Below are 23531 nucleotides of genomic sequence, written 5' to 3' on the forward strand. Positions count from 1 at the left end.
GGTTTCTCCTGGCTCTGCACTCAGAAATCACTCCTGGTAGGCTCTGGAGACCAAATGGGATGCCGGGGATTGAACTCGTATCCGTCCGGGGTCAGCCGTGTGCAAATGCAAACGTCCTAACGCTGTGCTATCTCTCCGGCCCCTCGATCTATTTCTTTTTTAATCTATCCATTTGTATATTCAGGCTTAATCCAATATGGGTTGGAATAATTTCTCAATACCTCTACCATTTATATAGCATGGATTTGTTCACTCAACAAATGTTCACTTTGAGGAACATAAAGTAGCAAGTGGACTGGTTTGAAAAAGCGAATATATTTTTCATTTTTTTTCTAACTCAGAGCTAATGAGCAAGAAATGTCAGAGGAGAACCTTAGCCTTTGCCTACTGCTTCCTGCCTTGAGAGTTTCCCTCCAACCTGGAAGCCAGTTCACCTGGGAGCCAGGGAAGAAGTCTCTCTAGCCATAGAGTTGGCGAAATGCCGGGCTAGAGCGGGCCGGAAGTTGCCTTTGGTCCCACCCACCCAGGGGCCGACTGTGGTTCTCGGGCCCGTCGGATCAGGTCAGGTTTTCCTTCCGCGCTACGGTGTCCCAGAAGCGTTCCGGAAGCCGAGGGAGCTCCTGGGTCTCCTAGCAACGCGGGGCCCAGCTGCGCCTTGAAGGAGCGAGCGGCGGCGCAAGTCTTAAATCGTCGGGCGCTGACCGGAACCCTGAGAAAGCCCGAACTTGGAAATGGCGGACGAGGCCTTGTTCTTGCTGCTCCACAACGAGATGGTGTCTGGCGTGTACAAGTCCGCCGAACACGGGGAAGTGGTGAGTGCTGCCTCACGCTCATCCTGCCCTTTTTCGGGGACACTCCACATCGCCCCCCACCTCAATTTTCCAACCCTCTGGCCCTGCGCCCCAAAAGCCTTCAGAGGTGGAGACGAGCGGGTCCACCTCCTGGTATCTTAGAACCTGTCGGGCCGTTTGCAGATTTTCATGCTTTTTCACTTTCTCATAGATTTTAACTTTGCAGGGGATTCTTTTGACTCTGCAGGCCACAGATTTTTTTTTTCTTCACTTTTATTTTTTTGCTTTCCTGACCGTGATTTATGGTGCACCTCTGACTTTGGCTCTCCTGCTTCATTTTGCTGTCATTTTCCGCAGTGTCGATCAGTATAGATTTGTCCCAGCCTGAGGATTTTTGTCCATTTCTTTCCTTATGTTATCACTCAGTACACAACTCGAAGGCAGAAACCTAATGAGGTTTGAGGTCCAAGTCAAGGAACATTTGTAGACATGGTATTTAGGAGAGGCAATTTTGATTTAAAAATGCATTTAGGAAAAAAGATGCATTTAGAGATCTTTACACGACCACCTGTAGGCGTCGGGAGGGGCTGATACAGCAAGTAACGATGGCCTCTTCCTCCACAAAGTTATTTCTAGTATAGAGGAGCTCAGAAAATTCGTCCAGAATATATCGGTGTGTTTTGTGGGCCTGACACGTATGCTAGTTGAATAAGATGATATAATTGCCGGGGACTCATGGAGTTCAGATCATAATGTTAGTAGGTGGTAATTGGGTAGAGAACCATAGAATTGTAATGAATGTTTTAAGGTATTCCCGATTCATGTTAAAGTCAGAAGCCTGTTTTGTAATGCGATTGATAAAGGAGATTGGAAAATCCATACAGGAAAGGCAACATAGCTAAAAGTAAAGGCATAGAGATATGAAAAAAGAAATGGTTGGTTTAAAGATGTTTAAACATTTCACTATGCAGAGCTGAAATGGAAAGAGTGTGAAGAATTGAGAGCTGAAGCTAGAAATAATTTTGTTGGGGGTCCACACCTGGCAGATCTCAAGGCTTACTTACCTCTTGCTCTTTGTTCAGGAATCAGTCCTGGTAGTAGTCAGGGATCATTTTGGATGCTGGCAATGAAACCTCGGTTGCCAGAGTACAAGACAAACACCCCTATCTTCTGAAGTTAGGTTTGGGCTCCGGAAAGAATTTTGTATGACTAAAGAAGAATGTGGACCTTTTTATATGGGAGAGGGAGAGGGAAAGGGGTAGAGAGAGAGAAGAAGAGGTGAGAAAAGAGAGAGCTCTTCCAAAATACAGATTATTAAGGATTATTTAGTTTCTGAATAAAGGTCTACAGTTGAGATGCTGGAGAGATGATCCAGTGGATAAAGTGTTTATCTGAACACATCTGACCTCTTTTCAGTTCCAGACCCCACACAAAGTCCCAAGTTCCACCTGGAGGGGTCTTTGAGCCCAGAGGCAGGGATAGCCCTGAGCATGGCTGGAATTCCCCCATCCTCAAATCAACTTGTTATATTTTTATTGATGTTCCACATTGATTTTTTTTGGGGGGGGTTTGGTTTTTGGGCCACACTCCGAGGTGCTCTGGTTACTCCTGGCTCTTTGCTCAGAAATTGCTCCTGGCAGGCACAGGGAATCAGATGGATGCTGGGATTTGAACCACCATCCTTATTCATGCAAGGCAAATACCCTACCTCCATGCTATCTCTCCAACCCCAGACAAATACAATCTTGATGGGCAGAGATGGAGAGATAATACAGCAGTAGGGCATTTACCTTGCATGCAGCCGATCCAAGACAGATGCTGGTTTGAATCCTGGCATCCCATATGGTCCTCCGTGCCTGCCAGGAGCGATTTCTGAGCATAGAGTCAGGAGTAACCCCTGAGCGCCATTGGGTGTGACCCCCCAACACAAACAAACAACTAAAAGCAATCTTGGGCAATTATTCATGTGTCTCTGTGGTAATCAACATCTTGTTGGTTGGTTTTAGGACAAGAATAGTTTGACCAAAAAATGTAATAAAGTGTACTCTATGTGAGACTGAACTATGTGGAAACACAGGAACACACAACAGTTTGCTTAAGACACTTGTGATTAGATTTTTCTGTTGTTTTTTTTTTTTGTTTTGTTTTGTTTTGGGGCCACACCCGGTGATGCTCAGGGGTTACTCCTGCTGTCTGCTCAGAAATAGCTCCTAGCAGGCACGGGGGACCATATGGGACGCTGCGATTCAAACCAACCACCTTAGGTCTTGGATCGGCTGCTTGCAAGGCAAACACCGCTGTGCTATCTCTCTGGGCCCAGATTTTTCTGGTTTGGTTTGGTTTGGTTTGGTGCCACACCTGGTGATACTCAGAGCCAGGTGGTGCTCTGGTGACCATATAGAATGTTGGGGATTGAACCTGGGTCTGCTGTACCAAGTTCCCTTAGACCCTATCACAGCTGTGGTCTCCTGAGCATAAAGCCAGGAGTCACCCCTGAGTGCTGCTGGGTGTGACCCAAAAACCAAAAAAAAAAAAAAAAAATCTTAAGAATGAGCAATAGAACAAAAACAAAAAAACAAAAACAAAAAAGGACAGACAAGCGCTAGCCAAGGAAAGGACCACGGTTCGATCCCCCGGCGTCCCATATGGTTCCCCCAAGCCAGGGGCAATTTCTGAGCCCGTAGCCAGGAGTAACCCCTGAGCATCTAATGGGTGTGGCCCAAAAAACAAAAACAAAAAAACAAAAACAAAAAAAGAATGAGCAATAGGGGGCCGGGCGGTGGCGCTAAAGGTAAGGTGCCTGCCTTGCCTGCGCTAGCCTTGGACGGACCGCAGTTCGATCCCCCGGTGTCCCATATGGTCTCCCAAGCCAGGAGCAACTTCTGAGCGCATAGCCAGGAGTAACCCCTGAGCGTTACCAGGTGTGGCCCAAAAACTGAAAAAAAAAAAAAAAAAAAAAGAATGAACAATAGGAATCATGAAGACAAAATCATCCACATACTGCTCAGAATCCATCTCTTTCCTTTATCCTCATAAAGTGAGTTTATAATTTTTCTCCTGGTTTTTATTTTATTTTATTTTGTTTTTTTAGGGGGCAGGGGTCACACCAGGCAGTGCTCAGGGGTGACTCCTGGCTCCACGCTCAGAAATCACTCCTGGCAGGCTTAGGGAACCATATGGGATACCAAGATTCGAACCACTGTCCTTCTGCATGCAAGGCAAAACCTGGCCGCTCTCCTGGTTTTTAGATGATATTGTATCTATTTGCTTTTCTTTTCTCTTTTTTTTCTTTCTTTTTTTGGTTTTTGGGCCACACCCGGCGGCAGGGCTCTGGGGTTACTCCTGGCTATCTGCACAGAAATAGCTCCTGGCAGGCATGGGGACCATATGGGACACCGGCATTCGAACCAACCACCTTAGGTCCTGGATCGGCTGCTTGCAAGGCAAATGCCACTGTGCTATCTCTCCAGCCCCTCTATTTGCTTTTTTTTTTTTTTTTTTTTTTTTTCACAAAAAGTGAAATTCACTTTTTTTTTTAAAATATGAAATGCTTCACGAATTTGCTTGTCATCCTTGTGCAGGGGCCATGCTAATTTTCTCTGTATCATTCCAATTTTAGTGTATGTGCTGCTGAAGTGAGCACAAATTCACTTTTTTCTAATGTTTTTATAAAAAATATATTTACATCAATATTTTTTGTGGGGGCCACACCGGTGATGCTCAGGGCTACTCCTGGCTAAGCGCTCAAATATTGCTCCTGGTTTGGGGGACCATATGGGACGCTGGGGATTGGACCGCGATCCGTCCTAGGCTAGCGCCAGCAAGGCAGACACCTTACCACTCTGTGCCACCGCTTTGGCCCCTACCTCAATAATTTTATCAATGTTTAAAAACAATTTTAGGATGTAAACATTCTAAACATATTTAAACTAATATATGTATATATATTTTTTTGAATAGGAAAATGGACGCTGTATTACTAAGTTGGAAAACATGGGGTTTCGAGTGGGACAAGGATTGATAGAAAGGTGAGCAGTATGGATTTGAAAATTTTCTCCCAGGTAGGTTATGACCAAAAATCTATTTTGAAAGATTGAGAAAAACTTGAGATATTTCTTCTTTACTCTTTAATTAATAAATTAGAATTTCTATATAGTTATTAACTCACTTTTTTATGTCAACATTTGAAGAAAATATTTTATATTTTAAGCATATGTGAAAACTATCTAAAATCATGTATTTTTGTGTTTTTTTTTGTGGTTTTTGGGTCACACCCGGCAGCACTCAGGGGTTACTCCTGGTTCTATGCTCAGAAATATCTCCTGGCAGGCTCAGGGGACCATATGGGATGCTGGAATTCGAACCACTATCCTTCTGCACGCAAGGCAAATTCCCTACCTCCATGCTATCTTGCTGGCCCCATGTTGTATTTTTTAGGTTTTGTAGGATGTTTAATCTAGTGGAATCTTTTTTTTTGGGGGGGGGGGGGTCACACCCAGCAGCGCTCAGGGGTTTTCCTGGTTCTATGCTCAGAAATCGCTCCTGAAAGGCTCAGGGGACCATGTGGAATTCTGGAATTTGAACCACCATCTTTCTGCATGCAAGGCAAATGCCCTACCTCCATGCTATCTCTGTGTCCCCATCTAGTGGAATCTTAATGCATAGGGATGAAAATACTTTTAAGTCTTCCATATATGGAATCATGGAGATAGCTCAAGTTACTGAAGCAATATTTCTTTGCTGGGCCACTGGGTTTGATTTTCTCCATTGCATAGTGCCATTAGCACTGCTGGAGTGATCTCCAAGCATTGGCAGATGTTGGATACCCCACAAAATACATATATAGATTTAGGTAGTGTTTAATTTATAGACAATATTTTTAGTATTTCTATTATCACTACCTGGATTGTTGATCTCTTATAGTTAATATGATAATACTGTGATAGGTTTAGCTAGAATGAATGATACTAAACTTGCAATTTTCTATTAGATTAATACCTATTAGATTCATTTTAACCCTATAATTATATAACATATAAATTTATAAAGATGAGGTCTATTTTACTTGGTGTCTATCGTATCATAACTGTCAATAAATGCTTCAGTTGGAAATCCGATCTTGAAGAAAAAAAATACTCTTATTACTTCTAGTTCTTCTTTTTAGGTTTACAAAAGATACTGCAAGATTCAAGGATGAGTTAGATATCATGAAATTTGTTTGCAAAGATTTTTGGACTACAGTATTCAAGAAACAAATTGACAATCTTAGGACAAATCATCAGGTATTTATGTAGTCTTATCTTTTTATTTTAAGTCTTTTCAACTGAATAAGTGATTTATTTAAAACTTAAAAAAACTTTTGGTCAATTTTGGAATCTTTGTGAATATTACTGATAGTTGTGACTGGGACTGAGGTGTAGTGTAGTGTAGTGTAGTGTAGTGTAGTATAGTATAAGTCCAGTTCTGGCCTTGCACATGACTTGAATTTGATTTCCAGCATCTGGAGTTCTATCAGGAGAAGCGCTGAACACCAACCACTCAATGTGATCTAAAAACCAAAACCAAAAGGGTAGAGCCTGATCCCACCAGCCTCATGCACTTCAATGTGAGTGCCATCCTGACCTGCTGCTGTCTCTGGCACCTGCCTTTCCCTGAAGAGCCTGTCCAATGCATGTAAGTGGAGGTGAGCTGAACCCTCTACCCACCAGCTGTGCACACTTCAACTCAGGTGCCAAACCAACTCACCGCCAGTGCTAGGATCCACCCTGCCCTAAAGAATCGTGAAATATATGTCAACAGAGATGAGCTGACCTGCCCCAGAAGGACAGAGACAGAAGAGCCTGGCTATTCCTTTCAGGACCGTGCACATCTCATAGTTAGTGAACCCCAGCACAACACATAGAAAACACTACACTACAAGAGTGACAATGGGGAAACAACAAAGGCCTCCACCATGCATAGAGAATGAAGATGGCAGCTCTGATGACTAGGAAAGTGCCAACCACCTATATTTAGCCTCTCAGATAAGAACTTTAGAGAAGTATGAAAGATGTTGATAGAACTCAAAGAAAGCATGGAATGAACTGATCGAACCACAAATAAGAATCAAGAGGATATGAAAATAGAAATGAAAAACTCCAAACTGAAATAACAGGATGGAAAAACTTAGTAAGCAAAATGAAAACCTCACTGGAAAGCCTCTCCAACAGAGTTAACAGCTAGAATCAAAAAAGAGCTGGAAGGGCCCGGAGAGATAGCACAGCGGCGTTTGCCTTGCAAGCAGCGATCCAGGACCTAAGGTGGTTGGTTCGAATCCCGGTGTCTCATATGGTCCCCCGTGCCTGCCAGGAGCTATTTCTGAGCAGACAGCCAGGAGTAACCCCTGAGCACCGCTGGGTGTGGCCCCCCCCCCCAAAAAAAAAAAAAAGAGCTGGAAGATGAGATACATGACAGATTCATACAACAGAAGAGGCTGGAAAGAGCCTTAAAACAAATAATTAGGCAATGGAAAAAAAATCCTCAAAGTATGTGACCAAAAGTCACATAATAGAACTCTTTGGGCCAGAGCAGTGGCGTAGCAGTAGGGCATTTGCCTTGCATGCAGCTGACCTTGGACAGACTGTGGTTTGATCCCTAGCACCCCAATTGGTCCCCCAAGCCAGGAGCAATATCTGAGCACAGAACCAGGAGTAACCCCTGAGTGTCACAGGGTGTGCCCAAGAAGAAAAAAAAAAATAGAAGTCTTTGATAAAGTCAATAGAAACAACAGAAGATGATTGGAGTCCCAGAGACCTAGGAAGAAAATCCCCACAAAGAATCAACAGTCAAGGACATCATTAAAGAGAAACTCTCAGTGCTAAAGACTGTATACAACTGAATCCTATATGCCCAAAGAGTACCAGCTAAAAGAGATCTGAAGATTTCTTTATATCTCCAAGACATATGCTAGTTATAAAGATGAATCCCACAGATAGGGATAGAATACTGAAAGCAGCAAGATCAAAAGGGGAAATTACAGTCAAAGGAGCATCCTTAAGATTTATAGCAGACCTGTCATTAGAAACCCTCAAGGCCAGAAAGCAGTGGTGGGATATAGTGACAAAACTCAACAAAATGAATGCTTTGCCTAGAATACTGCATCCATCCAGACTCAACTTCAGATTTGAAAGAAGTATACATAGCTTCATGGATAAAATGTACAATTCAGAAAATTTACAGACTCAAAACCAGCCTTAAAAGAAAAATGGACCGGCTCATGCACCAAAAAAAAAAAAAAAAAAAGGAAAGGTCTACTTTAAGGTAAGACAGACCAACAGATACACAAACTTCTACACAAAGATGATATTAAATTCCATAACAATGATCTCTCTCTACATCAATGGACTAAATTCACCAGTTAAGAGACACATAGTGGCAAATGGATCAAAAAGCTGAATCCAACATTCCGCTGCCTACAAGAAACACATCTGAAAAGTCAGAACAAATATACACTCAAAATCAAAGGTTGAAGGACAATCATCCAAGCAAAAAATTTCCTTAAAAAAGCTGGAAAGAGACTTTATTGTAATAATACTCATAGACAATAGAGATGAGAGCTGGAAGGACTGGCCCACTATATGAAGCTTACCACAAAGAGTGGTGAGTACAGTTAGAGAAATAACTACACTGACGACTATCATGACAATGATAGTGAGAGAAATAGAATGCCTATCTCAACTACAGGGAAGGGGTAAGGGATATGGAGGGCATTGGTGGTGGGAATATTACACTGATGAAGGAAAGTGTTCTTTTTGTATAACTGAAACCGAACTATAAACATGTTTGTAATCATGACCTTTAATAAAGATACATTTTATAAAAAGCTGGAGTAGACATATAAATATCAGAAGACACAAACTTTAGACTTAAAAATGTTATAAGGGGTAAAGATGGACATTTTGCAATAATCAAGGGATATGTGCAACAGGAAGAAATCACACTCCTAAATATATACACATCCAAAAAGGGATCAGCAAAATATTTAAAACAATTGTTGACAAATTTGAAAGAAGACATTAATAGCAACACAGTAATAATGGGAAACCTAAACACTGCCCTGACACCCCTTTATAGGAAAACCAGGATGAAACCTAACAAGAATATAGTAGCTCTGAAAGGCGAAGTGGAAGAAAGTGGGCTATTAGATATATTTAGGGCTCTCCATCCCAGGAAAACTGGATACACAATGCACATGGGTCATTCTCCAGGGTAGATCACATGTTGGCCCATAAAACATACCTCCGTAAAATCAAGACGGTAGAAATTGGGGCCGGAGAGATATCATGGAGGCAAAGTGCTTATCTTGCAGGCAGAAGATCGGTGGTTCAAATCCCAGCATCCCATATGGTCCCCTGAGCCTGCCAGGAGTGATTTCTGAGCATAGAGCCAGGAGTGACCCCCGAATACTGCTGGGTGTGACAAAAACAAAACAAAACAAAAACAAACAAAAAAGAAGATAGAAATTGTATGAACTACCTTCTCAGATCATAATGCACTGAATTTAGAAGTGAATTACAGACACAGAAGAAAAATTTTAAACCTGGATATTGAATAGCTCACTACTTAACAACCAGTGAGTCAGAGATGAAATCAAAGAGGAAGTCAAAAAGATTCCTGGAAACAAATGCAAACGCAGACACAAATGATCAGAATTTGTGGGACACAACAAAAGTGGTACTAAGAAGAAAATGTATAGATTGCAAGTACTCATCAGAAAAAGAAGAGGCCTACATAAATAACAATGACACTGCTTATAAAATTAAAAAGTATTCAACAAAATGAACCAATAATATGTATGCAGAAAAAAAAACTTAGAACAGAAATTAATAAATGGAAATTCAAAAAACAATCCAAAGATAAATTAAAGCAAAAGTTGGTTTTTTGAAAAAGTAAACAGGAGGGGCCGGAGCAGTGGCGCAAGTGGTAGTGCATTTGCCTTGCACATGCTAACCTAGGACGACAGTGGTCCGATCCGCCGGTGTCCAGTATGGTCCCCCAAGCCAGGAGTAACCCCTGAGCACTGCTGTGAGTAGCCCAAAAACAAAAAACAAAAAAAAGAAAATTTATGTTTTTAAAGGTTAACAAGTGTTAGGATAACGAACTTTTAGGATTTGGTTATTTAACTTATTATTGATGTTTATATGCAGAATCAAATGTTATATTTATGTTTAATTAATGGAGCACATTGAACTTAAAAAGAACTCATGTTGCTTAATTGCTATTATAGTTTCTCTTCCTAAAAATTTTGTTAACATAAAAAGTTAACAACCAGGCATAAAATTCTCTGAGCACAGAGTCAGGAATAAGCCCTCAACACCATTAGATATGACCCCAAGTGGGGAGGAAATGGTAAAAAGAAAAGAAATACAAACCATTAATATTTTTTTTCTGTTTTTGGAACAGGGCATCTATGTGCTCCAAGACAACAAATTTCGTCTGCTTACTCAAATGTCTGCAGGAAAACAATATTTAGAACATGCATCTAAGGTATTTAAATGGGGAAAATACAGTATCATAATAGAATTTTGAATTTAAATAGCTTTTGATGGGCCAGGAGGAAGCTTACGTGGTAGAACATGCCTAATAGTTGTAAAGCTTGTATTTGATCTCAGGCGCCATATGTCTCCCTCCTAGTTCCCTAGCCCCACTGAGTGTGGCCCTGAGCATTTCTGAACAAGCATTGCTATGTGTGGTTCCCTAAAACAAAAACAAACATAATTTTAAAAAAATAGAGATCCATATGCAGAAGTGCTTGAGAGACTCGACACTTAAAAGAAGTTTTAGCTAGCATTTTACATTTCTGTTTACCATTTATCACATTTGCCTAAAATAATTTTGGGTACAGAGACCTAAAGGTCTTTTTGATATTAAGGTATTAGAGCACTAGTCTTGCATGCAGCAGACTCAAGTTCATCCTCAGCATCATATATGATCCCCCTAAACACAGCTAAGAACATTCCCTCCCACACCATAACTTAAAATACCATGAGAAAATTATGAATACCAATTAAAAACACTACAATGAAATGCCTATGAAATATAAATTGATGGGTCCTGAATATAGCCTGGGTGCATCAGAAAATGTGTTCTAGCTCATAAAACAGGTACTGTTTATTCAGATTTACTTACTTTGTGGTGCTCAGGGCTTACTCCAGGCTCTGCATTTAGGAATAACTCCTGGGGATTAGGGAAGTATAAGGGATTCAAGAAATCAAATCCAGGTGTTTAAGGCAAATGCCCTACCCACTTCCTTTTGTTATGGCAATTTATTTTTTACTTCTGATTGTATATATGCAGTCTTTAGTATATTAATTACCTTAATTATTTTTTTTTTTTTTTTTTTGGTTTTTGGGTTACACCTGGCAGCGTTCAGGAGTTACTCCTGGCTCTGCACTTAGAAGCTCTGGGGACCATATGGGATGCTGGGATTCGAACCAGGGTTTGTCCTGTGTTGGCCACATGCAAGGCAAACACCTTACCGCTCTGCTATTGCTCTGGCCCTCAATTACCATTTCCTTTAAGAATACTTTTAAAATTAACTTTTTCTGTCTTGTATAATTTTCTTTTGAGGGTTTTTTTTTTTTTTTGGGGGGGGGGTGACTGGGGAGGTTTGGGTCATGCCCGGCAGCACTTAGGAATTACTCCTGGCTCTGCACTCAGAAATCACTCCTGGTAGGCTCGGGATCCATGTGAGGTGCGGGGGGTGGCCTGTATGAAAGGCAAATGCCCTGCTGCTGTACTATCGCTCTAGCCTTTTTTCAGTCTTAATGTGAAAGGAAGTCTTTCACATAGTCTTAATGTAGTCTTAAAATAGTCTTAATGTAGAAAAGAAGTATATATATATTTGGGGTTTTGGGCCCACCCAACGGTGCTCAGGGGTTACTCCTGGCTGTCTGCTCAGAAATAGCTCCTGGCAGGCACGGGAGACCATATGGGACACCGGGATTCGAACCAACCACTTTTGGTCCTGGATCGGCTGCTTGCAAGGCAAACACCACTGTGCTATCTCTCCAGGCCCAGAAGTAGATATATTAAAGAAAGCTTAGTTTTAATATAAGGATTCTTTTTAAATGATTAAAATATCATCATGGGGGGCCGGGCAGTGGTGCTAAAGGTAAGGTGCCTGCCGTGCCTGCGCTAGCCTTGGACGGACTGCAGTTCGATCCCCCGGTGTCCCATATGGTCCCCCAAGCCAGGAGCAACTTCTGAGCACATAGCCAGGAGTAACCCCTGAGCGTTACCGGGTGTGGCCCAAAAACAAAAACAAACAAAAAAAAATCATCATGGGGCTGGATAGATAGTACAGTGGGTATGGTGCTTGCCTTGGATGCAGCTGATCTGGGTTCAATCCTTAGCATTCCATATGGTCCTCCAAGCACTGCCAGGTGTAATTCCTGAGTGCAGAGCCAGTAATAACCCCCGAGTATTGCCAGATGTGGCAAAATCAGAATATCTGAGCAATATAAAGTACTAATTATAAAAATTTGTCTGTACTTAAGGCAATGTAAATATAATGGAAAGAGAGTATGTAGATTTAGGAACAAATTAATCTACATCATAAGCTAAACTTGAGACTTTAAGGTTTGTAACATTGGGTGTGTTATATAATTTCTTTAATTCTTTAGTAATAAAGTGGTTTATAATAAAAACTATGTATTAAACAATCTCAAAGGACTTTTCTAGCCAAAAATGTTAATTTTAGTTCTAATTATTTGTTACTTATGTGTACTATATAATAATCTATTATTCACCACATAATTATTGCAATCTGTGCCATATATTTTTGCAAAATGGGGTGCAGCCATTATGTAAAACTTTTTTGTAAAATTAAAATTATTTTATCACTAAACTTTAAACATTTACATTTAAACATCTCAGTTATAAGGTGTTCATAGTAAAGCTTTTTTTCACAGATAAAGTTATAGTCATTTAATGTACTTCACAAGTGCACATTTCCCACTATTAATGTTTCTCTATATTCCTCACATCCACTCTCCCTCCTGTCTCTGATTCATACATTGTTCTCTCTCTCTCTCTCTCTCTTTCTCTCTCTCCCCCCTCTCTCACTCTCTCACGCTCACTTTTCTTTCCTTTTAGATAATTTGATTTGCTGTGCAGTACACATTTCCTGCTACCATTGTCTTCAGTTTCCCTAGCACCCACCATCCCTCACCTGTTTTGGGGTCAGGCATTTTACCTCTCTCTCTCTCTCTCTCTCTCTCTCTCTCTCTCTCTCTCTCTCTCTCTCTCTCTCGCCCTCTCTCTCTCTCTGTCTCTCTCTCTCTGTCTCTCTCTCTCTGTCTCTCTCTCTGTCTCTCTCTCTGTCTCTCTCTCTCTCTCTCTCTCTCTCTCTCTCTCTCCCCCTCTCCCTTTCTCTCTTTCTCCCTCTCTTTCTCTCTCCTCTTTTTCTTTTTTTTTTTCGGGGGAGGGGCAGACCCAGTGGCGCTCAGGGTTACTCCTGGCTCGGGAGACCATAAGGGATGCTGGGGATCGAACCCAGGTTTGTCCTGTTCAGCAGCGTGCAAGACAAATGCCCTACCACTGTGCTATTACTCTGTGCCTTTTCTTTTTTTTTTTTTCTTTTTCTTTTTGGGCCACACATGGCAGTGCTCAGAGTTACTCTTGGGGCCGGTGAGATGGCGCTAGAGGTAAGGTGTCTGCCTTGCAAGCTCTAGCCAAGGAAGGACCGAGGTTCAATCCCCCAGCGTCCCATATGGTCCCCCCAAGCCAGGGGCAATTTCTGGGCGCTTAGCCAGGAGTAATCCCTGAGCATCAAACGGGTGTGACCCAAAAAACCAAAAACCAAAACAAAACACATTACTCTTTACTTTGTTACTCTTTACTTTGTGCTTAGAAATCACTCCTAGCAGACTCAGGGGACCATGTGGGATGCTGGGGATCAAATCAGCCATGTGCAAGACAAAATCTACCTGCTATGCTCTCACTCCAGCCCCAGAACCCAGTTCTTACTCAGAGTAATTAGTTCTATCACTGTCATATAGACCCTTCTCTAATCTAACTGCACTCTCCGCTTAGTGACAAGCTTCTTGCCATGGACTGGTCCTCCTAATCCTCATTTCTATTGTCTCTGGATATAATTACTATACTGTCTTTTCTTTTTCTTTTTCTTTTTTTTGGTGGGGGAGGTTTGGGTCACACCCGGCAGCACTTAGGGGTTATTCCTGGCTCTATGCTCAGAAATTGCTCCTGGCAGGCTTGGTGGACCATATAGGATTCTGGGATTTGAACCACCGTCCTTCTTGTTTTTTTTTTTTTTCTGGCCACACCCATTTGATGCTCAGGGGTTACTCCTAGCTAAGCGCTCAGAAATTACCCCAGGCTTGGGGAGACCATATGGGACACTGGGGGATCAAACCACGGTCCTTCCTTGGCTAGCGCTTGCAAGGCAGACACCTTACCTCTAGCACCACCTCGCCGACCCCGAACCACCATCCTCCTGCATGAAAGGCAAACACTTACCTCCATGCTATCTCTCCAGCCCCACCATAACTTTCTTATCTGCTACAACAGTTCTTACCTTTTCATGCTATCTCTCCAGCCCCTTTTATTTCTCTTATATCCCACAGATGAACGAGATTAATCTGTTTGTCCCTTAACCTCTGAGTCATTTCACTTAGCATAATATTTTCCATGTCCATCCATGTATAAGCAAATATCTTGACTTCATTTTCCATAATAGCTGCATAGTATTCCATTGTGTATATGTACCACAGTTTCTTTTCTTTTTCTTTTTTTAGAATAAAGAGGGAATTTAATTCTTCCCAGAACAGGTTTCTGAGGTAGGAGACATTTATAACATTGCTTTAGAACATTAAAATTTTACATTGAAAGTGACTCACCAGAGAAAACCATCCAAAGGAAAATGCAAATAGAAACTCATGAGGACAAACAGCACACTCAAAAAATATACAGAAAAATAAAAGATATAATTATATTAATTAATCTCTAGATGTCAGCAATCAACTTAAATATGAATAGTTTGAATTTGCTAATTAAAAGACACACAGTGATAGAATTGATAATAAAACATGAAACATTTTTATGGTGCATCTAAAGGAATCATATTAAATAGTAAACATTTAAAGTCAAAGACTGGTAAAAGTAAAGTATTTCAAGCCAATAAATGGGAAAAGGTAAGAACTGTTGTAGCAGATAAGAAAGTTATGGTGGGGCTGGAGAGATAGCATGGAGGTAAGGCATTTGCCTTTCATGCAGGAGGTCATCGGTTCGAATCCCGGTGCCCCATATGGTCCCCTGTGCCTGCCAGGAGCAATTTCTGAGCCTGGAGCCAGGAATAACCCCTGAGCACTGCCGAGTGTGACCCAAAAACCACCAAAAAAAAAAAAAAAAGAAAGAAAGTTATGGTGTATACACTGAAGGCAATAATGTGTTACAAAAAGTAGGAAAATGTGCTTTCAAAAGAACATAAATGGAACTTGAAGGTAAGGTGGTAGGCAAAAAAAATCAAAAGTAATAATAACAATAAATAAAAAAAATCAAAAGTAGAAAGCAATTACTGCTTATTTCACTTAATTGTTGAGTACGAATAACCAAAGCATACAAATTTGCAAAACACATACTAACACTCTCTCTTGCATTATTTGAAAATAATAGTGGATAAAGGGGAAAAGAAGTGAGTAACATGCTCAAGAGAGAGCATGTACACAACCTAGCATGAAAGTAGGAAAGTCTACATCTCAGGAGGAGAGATGTGGGCAACATGTAGTCAGGCACCATGTACCCAGGCAACACATGTATTGTCTATTAGCTCTCTTTTTTTTTTGTTTGTTTTAATAGTAATTTTTTAACTACCCCGCTTAAATAATACTTTTTATTTTGACCAAAGTGGATTACAAATCTTTCACAGTAATATTTTAGGTACATATTTTGTACCACGATTTCTTTAGCCACTCACCTGTTGTTGGGCACCTGGGTTGCTTCCAATTTTAGTGTATGTGCTGCTGAAGTGAGCACCTGGGTTGCTTCTAGATTCTGGATTTGTTTAGGTTTTCAGGCCATACCTGACAGCGCTCAGGGGTTACTCCTGGTTCTGTGCTCAGAAATCACTCTTGGCTCAGGGGACCATATGGGATGCTGGGAATTGTACCCGGGTTCATCCTGGGTTGGTTGCGTGTAAGGCAAACAAACACCCTACTGTTGTGCTATCACCCCGACCTCTACTTGTGAATAAATTAAAAAAAAAACGTGGAAACAGGAATTGAAGATAGTACAGCAGTAATGTTTTTGCCTTGCATTTGTCAGCCCTGGGTTAGATTACATCTGGTCCCTGGTGCAATGCTAGAATGATCCCAGAGCTCAGAGTAAGTTCTGAGCATCACTGGTGTGTCCCCAAAACAAAACAAAAAATAAACAACTCAAAAACCCCTAATGATTCCACAGGGAGGTGTCTAGTTAGAATCCTTCAGGTAAGACTGATATTAAGTCCAGTTCTTTTTGCTGACTCCAGAACATTTTCTAACTTGTTCCCAGCTTCCTTTATTACTCTAGTTTCAGAATTATGGTCTGGAGTGAACAATTGACGAGGTTACATGTTTATGGGCTAGTAGTGGTCCTCAAAACTTCTTAAGCAGGGGGTCAGTTCACTGTCCCTCAGACCGTTGGAGGACCGAACTATAGTAAAAACAAAAATTATGAACAAATTCCTATGTACACTGCATACATCTTATTTTGAAGTGAAGAAACAAAACGGGAACACATACAATATGTGGCCCGCAGGCTGTAGTTTGAGGACCACTGGTGCTAGAGAGTCAGGCAAGGTGCTTGGCTTGTAAGATGTGGTCCCCTGAGCACCTGAATGCAAAGCTATGAGGAACCCTTAAGTATTGTCAGGTTTGGACTCAAAACAAAACCAATAAAAGTTTAGGTATTTGTATTAATTGCCAAAGAGCTGGGAAATCTGATGCTTACTGATAGATTTAACTAATGTTTGTTGTTTTGGTTTTTGGACCATATCCTACAGTACTCAGGACTTGCTCCTGGTTTTGTGCTTAGGGATTGCTCTTAGTGGGGCATAGGGGACTATATGGGATGTCCAGAAATTGAACCTGATTGGCCACATGCAAGCAAGTGCTCTACCCACTTACTATTTCTCTGACCCCATCTTAGTTTTTTTTTTTTAATATTTTTATTTCTTTTAGTATTTAGCATTTACATGTGGCTTAATCAGAGGTGGCCTATCAAATCTGGGAATAAAAAGTATTGTAACAGCCGAAGTATCTTCAATGCCTGCATGTAAGTTGAATTCATGTTTCTTATACATCTTTTTAATGATTGTTTAATGGTGGTTTTTGGGTCACACTCGGCAGTGCTCAGGGGTTATTCCTGGCTCCAGGCTCAGAAATTGCTCCTGGCAGGCACAGGGGACCATATGGGGCACCGGGATTCGAACCGATGACCTCCTGCATGGAAGGCAAACGCCTTACCTTCATGCTATCTCTCCGGCCCCGACATAGCAGCTTCTTATTAAAAACAATTCCTAAATAGAGCAGAAAAGTGATGATTAAGTTTGTGTTTTTCTGGGGCCAGAATAACAGCACAACAGGTAGAGTGTTTGCGTTGCACTTGGCCGACCCAGATTGGATCTCCCATATGATCCCTTATAGTCATCCATATTGTCCCCCGAGCCTGCCAGGGCTGACCCCTGAGCATCACTGGATGTAGCCCAAAAACCAAAAAAAAATTGTGTCTTTCTTTTAGCTACAATCAAAGTATGATTTTTTTTCATTGTTTTCTTTTTTAGGTAAATTTCAGGTGATGATACAGAAGTTGTAGAATGTACTGAAAAGCAAGGCATCAGCAGTTTAAAAAGATAAATTATTCACATATAAAGTATTTCAAGTAGCAGTGACTTAATTTCATCTTTGAACATTTATATTGCTATAAGCTACTTGCCAATTTATATAATGAAAGCTGCATTCATAAGCAGAGGTAAGGTATTTGATACCGTAATACTAACCCAGGTCAAAACAGTTAAGATTCTACCATAACATATACTTGTCTGAAACTATTCAGAATGAATACCTTATTTAAAATAAAATTAAAGCAAAGGGTCCTTATGTAAACTTTCTTTACTGCTTTGAGTGATGTGCATTTAATTACAGATGGAGAAGTAAAATCAGGGTTTGGTAAATTAGTATTTAAAAAAATGCATCAGTAGAATAATTTGTATGAGAATAAACTATTTTGCTTGTGTTTTGTAAATTTATTTTAGTTATTTAAACAAAGGCATTGTACACTAAAACTTAATTTTAAAATGTTATTGCTTATAATTTATTTCTATTAAGAATTTTTGTGCCTGTATAAGGATTTCATTATATGAATTGTATTTGTGTGCAGTGCATATCTAATAATCGCCTAAATTACTTAAAAATTAAAAACTTTTTTTTAGTAATTTGAGTCACAATGAAATAACACTGTCATCTGTAATTGAGCTGCAAGCATCAATATTTCAACATTAATCTTTTTTTTTTTTTTTGGTTTTTGGTTTTTGGGCCACACCCGGCAGTGCTCAGGGGTTACTCCTGGCTATCTGCTCAGAAATAGCTCCTGGCAGGCACGGGGGACCATATGGGACACTGGGATTCGAACCAACCACCTTTGATCCTGAATCGGCTGCTTGCAAGGCAAATGCCATTGTGCTATCTCTCTGGGCCCAACATTAATCTTTTTATTAGTGTCCACTTTCCTTCAACCAATGTTCCCTCAACCCTTATTTGCCTCCCTCTTACCAGTCTGTTTCTACTGGTGATACTTTTTTCTTTTCTTTTCTTTTTTTTTTTTTTTTTTTTGGCCACATTCAGCTATGCTAAGGGTCTTGCAGAGTAAATACCCTACCTGCTATACTATAGCTCTGGTCCTCACTTTTTTTTTTTTTTTTTTAATTAAAAAAAAGGGCCAGAGATAGCATAGCAGTAGGGCAGTTTGCCTTGCATGCACCCGATCCAGGATGGATGGTGGTTCGAATCCAGTATCCCTATGGTCCACCATGCCTGCCAGAAGGAATAATTTCTGAGTGCAGAGCTAGGAGTAACTCCTAAGCATTGCCAGGTATGACCCAAAAACAAAAAAAAATTTTTGTTTTGTTTTGTTTTGTTTTTAAGCCACACCTGGCAGAGCATCAGGGTTACTTCTGGCTCTGAGCACAGGAATCACTTCTGGCAGGATGCAGGGAACCATATGGGATGCTGAAGATCAAACCCAGATTGGCCTTCAGAGCAGCTGTGCAAGCATCCTACCTCACTATACTATTGCTCCAGGCCCAATGTTTGTTTTGTTTTGTTTTGTTTTTGTGGTTTTTGGGTCACACCCAGCAGCACTCAGGGGTTACTCCCGGCTCTACACTCAGGAATCACCCCCGGCAGGTTCAGGGGGCCATATGGGATGCTGGGATTCAAACCAACGTCCTTCTGTATGCAAGGCAAATGCCTTACCGCTGTGTTATCTCCCAGCCCTCAATTTTTTATTTATTTTTTTTTAATTTTGGGTCACCCCTGGCAGCGCTCAGGAGTTAGTCCTGGCTCCACACTCAGAAATCACTCCTGGCAGGCACAGGGAACCATAAGGGATGCCGGGATTCAAACCACCGTCCTTCTGCATGAAAGGCAAAGGCCTTACCTCCATGCTATCTCTCCGGTCCCCCAATTATTTTTTTTAATCGTAAATTTTTCACTGTGGTTTACAGTGCTATTGCTGATAGGATTTTATACATAATACTTTACCACTTTTTGGTACCACAACTGCCTCGTGGTTGAACGTTTTCCTCTACCATAGACATGTCAATCTTTTATGCAACTCCTCCCATCCTCTACCCTCTCAGGGTGCTTGTTTCCTTTTTACTGAGTATCAGTTCTCATGGTCTTTTTTTTTTATTATTTTCTTGGGTGTTTGTATTCCACCGTTACAAAAAAACTTGCTTTTATTTGAATAGACTTAAGTTCTTAAGTGAAATATAGATTATGCTCGAGTGTAAGCTGACCTGAATATAAGCCGACCCCCTAATTTTACTCTAAAAACTGGGAAAACTTGGTGACTCGAGTATAAGCCAAGGTGGAAAATGCAGCAGCTGCTGGTAAATTTCGAAAATAAAAATATATACCCAAAACAATTACAATAATTGAGGAATCAGTAGGTCAAATGTTTTTCAATATTTGTTGCTAACAAAAAACTGTAAACTAGTAACAATAACTTTAAAATTTTTCGGGCCCGGAGAGATAGCACAGCGGCGTTTGCCTTGCAAGCAGCCGACCCAGGACCAAAGGTGGTTGGTTCGAATCCCGGTGTCCCATATGGTCCCCCATGCCTGCCAAGAGCTATTTCTGAGCAGACAGCCAGGAGTAACCCCTGAGCACGGCAGGTGTGGCCCAAAAAAAAAAAAAAAAAAAAAAAAAAAAAAAAATTAAATAAAGTGCAGAAAACTGTAGCTTAAGAGGTAATCAGGCTAAATCATTATGGTTAAAATCTTTCAAAACTGGATTTCTCCTCCTCCTCATCTGTATGTCCAAACAGAGTCTGTATCTGATGTGAGGGTATCAGCATAGACATTGTCATCATCACTGAGTTCACAGATATCATCACTGCTGTCTATCTCATACAAAGCACAGGATATTGTGGGTTAAATAGTTCAGTGGCATACAGTGCAGTTCAGCCGCTTACCTCTTCAGTCAGCCTCGACTTGTAGACTGAGCTGAAGCACCGCCCCTCTAGCAGACGGCAGAAGACGATTGGAGACTACATGCATTTGATTTGGTGCGTGCGTGCGTACTGACTCAAATAACCTGTATGACCTGAGCATAAACCGAGTTTGGGTTTTTTTTCGGCACAAATTTTGTGCGGAGAGGGGGGGACTCAGCTTATAATCGAGCATATATGGTACTTTATTTTTTTGTTTTTGGGCCACACCCGGTGAGCATGGGTTACTCCTGGCTATAGCTCAGAAATTGCTCCTGCCTTGGGGGACCATATGGGACTCCAGGGGATCGAACCACGGTCCTTCCTAGGCCAGCGCTTACAAGGAAAACACCTTACCTCTAGCGCCACTACTCCAGCCCCATATATGGCACTTTAAATGTGAATACTGAGAACGTACAAGGTTAAAGGGCTTGCTTTGCATGTGATCCACCTATTTGATCCCTGCTACCACATCACTACGGGGAGGACACCTAACCACAGAATAACATCAGAAATAACCCCTGTGCATCACTGTTGATGTTCCCCCAAACCCCCTCAAAAATGTGAATATAATAACTTCATAGAGAATATTAGGTCTTTTAAGAAGAAATGTTTATTTCTGTTACAGTCTGCTTTTCAGCTTCTTCCCTATGGTTAGAAGTGCTAGTGATTGTTCTAACATTTTAATTTTCTTACTTAGTTTCCCCTAAGGGTAGGATGTGAATAATTGGCTTATTTACAGAAAAATTTAGTGGGCTGTACTTTATCAGTGGTTGGGCTCAATGCTCATTTGAATATGTATTTCATTTTGATTGTGAATGGATTAGCATGAAGATGAAAATATGCCAGGGCCTCTTTGTCCGGACACTTCAGGGAGTTCTTGGGGTCCCCAGGAAAGTGGGTGCAGGTTTTGGGGAAGGAAGGAAACACACTCAGTTATTGTGGTGGATCATAATTGTGTGTATGTTTATTGAATGCTACAGAGGTATATTTAAACATGAATTTTACGTGTAAGAGACTGCTTACACCTGCTTTCTTGCAAGATTAAAAAAATTGTACTTGTTAGCAATAAGCTTATCTCAGTACATATAGTTTGATCTATACGTTTCTTCAAAACAGATAATTCACAGGCTGTTACTGTGGGTTACAAACCTTCTGAATGATAAGTTCCAATTAAAACACAAAGGCTTATCTGGTATATAAGGCAAACTTATTTTATTTTATTTTTGGTTTTTGGTTTTTGGGCCACACCCGGTGACCCTCAGGGGTTACTCCTGGCTATGTGCTCAGAAATTGCTCCTGCTTGGGGGACTGTACGGGACACAGGGGGAATCAAACCTCGGTCCATCCTAGGCTAGCGCCAGCAAGGCATACACCTTACCTCTTGTACCACCGCTCCGGCCCCTACAAAAATTTTTATATTAGAGTTTCAGTTATAGAATGTACACCAGCCTTCACCAGTGCATAATCTTCCCACCAATGTCCGCACACTTTTCTCCCCATCTCAACCCCCTGCCTGCCTCTCAGACATTCTGCTTCTCTCCCTCACTATTTTTTTTTTTTTTTTTTTTTTTGGTTTTTGGGCCACACCCTGTGACGCTCAGGGGTTACTCCTGGCTATGCGCTCAGAAGTTGCTCCTGGCTTCTTGGGGGACCATATGGGACGCCGGGGGATCGAACCGCGGTCCGTCCTAGGGTAGCGCAGGCAAGGCAGGCACCTTACCTCCAGCGCCACCGCCCGGCCCCCCTCACTATTATTTTCATGTTAGTTGTCATTGTGGTTAGTGCTCTAGCTGCATTTCACTGTACTTGTGGTATGCTTCATGTCATGAGCTGGTCCTCCTGCTGTTCAGCTCTTTTGTCTCTGTATTCAGGGGTCTCAAACTCGCAGCCCGCTGGCCTCAGTACAACATTTTGTGGTCCTGCCCTAGAGAATCTTGTTTTGTTTTAGTTGTTTGGGTCACACCCCCCCAGTGTTCAAGGCTTACTACTGACTTTGCACTCAAGGATCACCCCAACTTTGCCTCCTGCGGCCCCCAGATAAATTGAGTTTGAGACCCCTGCTATGTCATGCTGTCTTATTTTTCTTATATCCTACAGATGAGTGAGACTATTCTATGTCTATCCCTTTCTCTCTGGCTCATTTCACTCAGCATAATAGTCTATCTGCCATCATATAAAGGCAAATTTCATGACTTCATTTTTTTTTTTTTTTTTGGTTTTTGGGCCACACCCGGTAATGCTCAGGGGTTACTCCTGGCTATGCGCTCAGAAGTTGCTCCTGGCTTGGGGGACCATATGGGACACCGGGGGATCGAACCGCGGTCCGTCCAAGGCTAGCGCTGGCAAGGCAGGCACCTTACCTTTAGCGCCACTGCCCGGCCCCATGACTTCATTTTTTATAATAGCTGCATAGTAAGTTGTGTCCATTGTGTAAATGTGTAAATTGGTGGTGTCGGGACAAAAAATGTGCACTGTGAAGAGATGGGTGTTTGATGTTAAATAACTGAAACTCAATCATGAGCAACTTTGTAACTGTGAATCTCACAATGAGGCAATTAAAAATTTTATTAAAAATAATCTATTTTGGGGGGCCGGAGAGAGAGCACAGAGGTGGGGCATTTGCCTTGCATTCAGAAGGACGGTGGTTCGCATCCCAGCATCCCACCCATATGGTCCCCAGAGCCTGCCAGGAGTGATTTCTGAGCGTAGAGCCAGGAGTAACCCCTGAGTGCTGCTGGTGTGACCCAAAAACCAAAGTATTTTGGTTAAATTTTAAAAAAGAGGGGGTTTGGAAAGAGTACAGCAGGTAGAGTGCTTGCCTAGCACATGACCAACCTGGCACTCCACATGACCTTCTGAGCCTGACAAGATTAAGCCCAGAGCACTATCAGGTGTGGCCAAGATTTTTTTTTAAAAAGTGGGGTTAGGGGCTGGAGCAATGGCGCAAGAGGTAAGGCATCTGTCTCGCGTGTTAGCATGGGATGGACCGTG

The 23531-nt window shown here is 41.5% G+C and overlaps 1 protein-coding gene and 1 non-coding gene across 2 annotated transcripts; one reads left to right on the forward strand and one right to left on the reverse strand.

The window, feature by feature from the left end:
- Nucleotides 1-618: 618 nt before the first annotated feature.
- TRAPPC6B (trafficking protein particle complex subunit 6B) lies at nucleotides 619-17919 on the forward strand. The gene is made up of 6 exons (XM_049766891.1): nucleotides 619-812; nucleotides 4752-4819; nucleotides 5956-6073; nucleotides 10233-10316; nucleotides 17009-17102; nucleotides 17611-17919. Exons 1-6 carry the CDS (start codon nucleotides 732-734, stop codon nucleotides 17640-17642), a joined length of 477 nt encoding a protein of 158 aa, XP_049622848.1. The 5' UTR covers nucleotides 619-731; the 3' UTR covers nucleotides 17643-17919.
- LOC126003157 (U6 spliceosomal RNA) lies at nucleotides 4328-4434 on the reverse strand. The gene has a single exon (XR_007493694.1). It is a non-coding gene; the product is annotated as a U6 spliceosomal RNA (small nuclear RNA).
- Nucleotides 17920-23531: the final 5612 nt, after the last annotated feature.

This window comes from Suncus etruscus, chromosome 2, assembly GCF_024139225.1.
Source record: "Suncus etruscus isolate mSunEtr1 chromosome 2, mSunEtr1.pri.cur, whole genome shotgun sequence".
In the NCBI taxonomy this organism is placed as follows: Eukaryota; Metazoa; Chordata; class Mammalia; order Eulipotyphla; family Soricidae; genus Suncus; species Suncus etruscus.

Bases quoted from the DNA above. Each gene is read 5' to 3' on its own strand.
- TRAPPC6B (XM_049766891.1), top strand. From the start codon at position 732: ATGGCGGACGAGGCCTTGTTCTTGCTGCTCCACAACGAGATGGTGTCT. The intron at 4,820-5,955 runs GTGAGCAGTATG...TCTTCTTTTTAG, and splicing joins GGACAAGGATTGATAGAAAG to GTTTACAAAAGATACTGCAA. The intron at 17,103-17,610 runs GTAAGTTGAATT...TTTCTTTTTTAG, and splicing joins AGTATCTTCAATGCCTGCAT to GTAAATTTCAGGTGATGATA.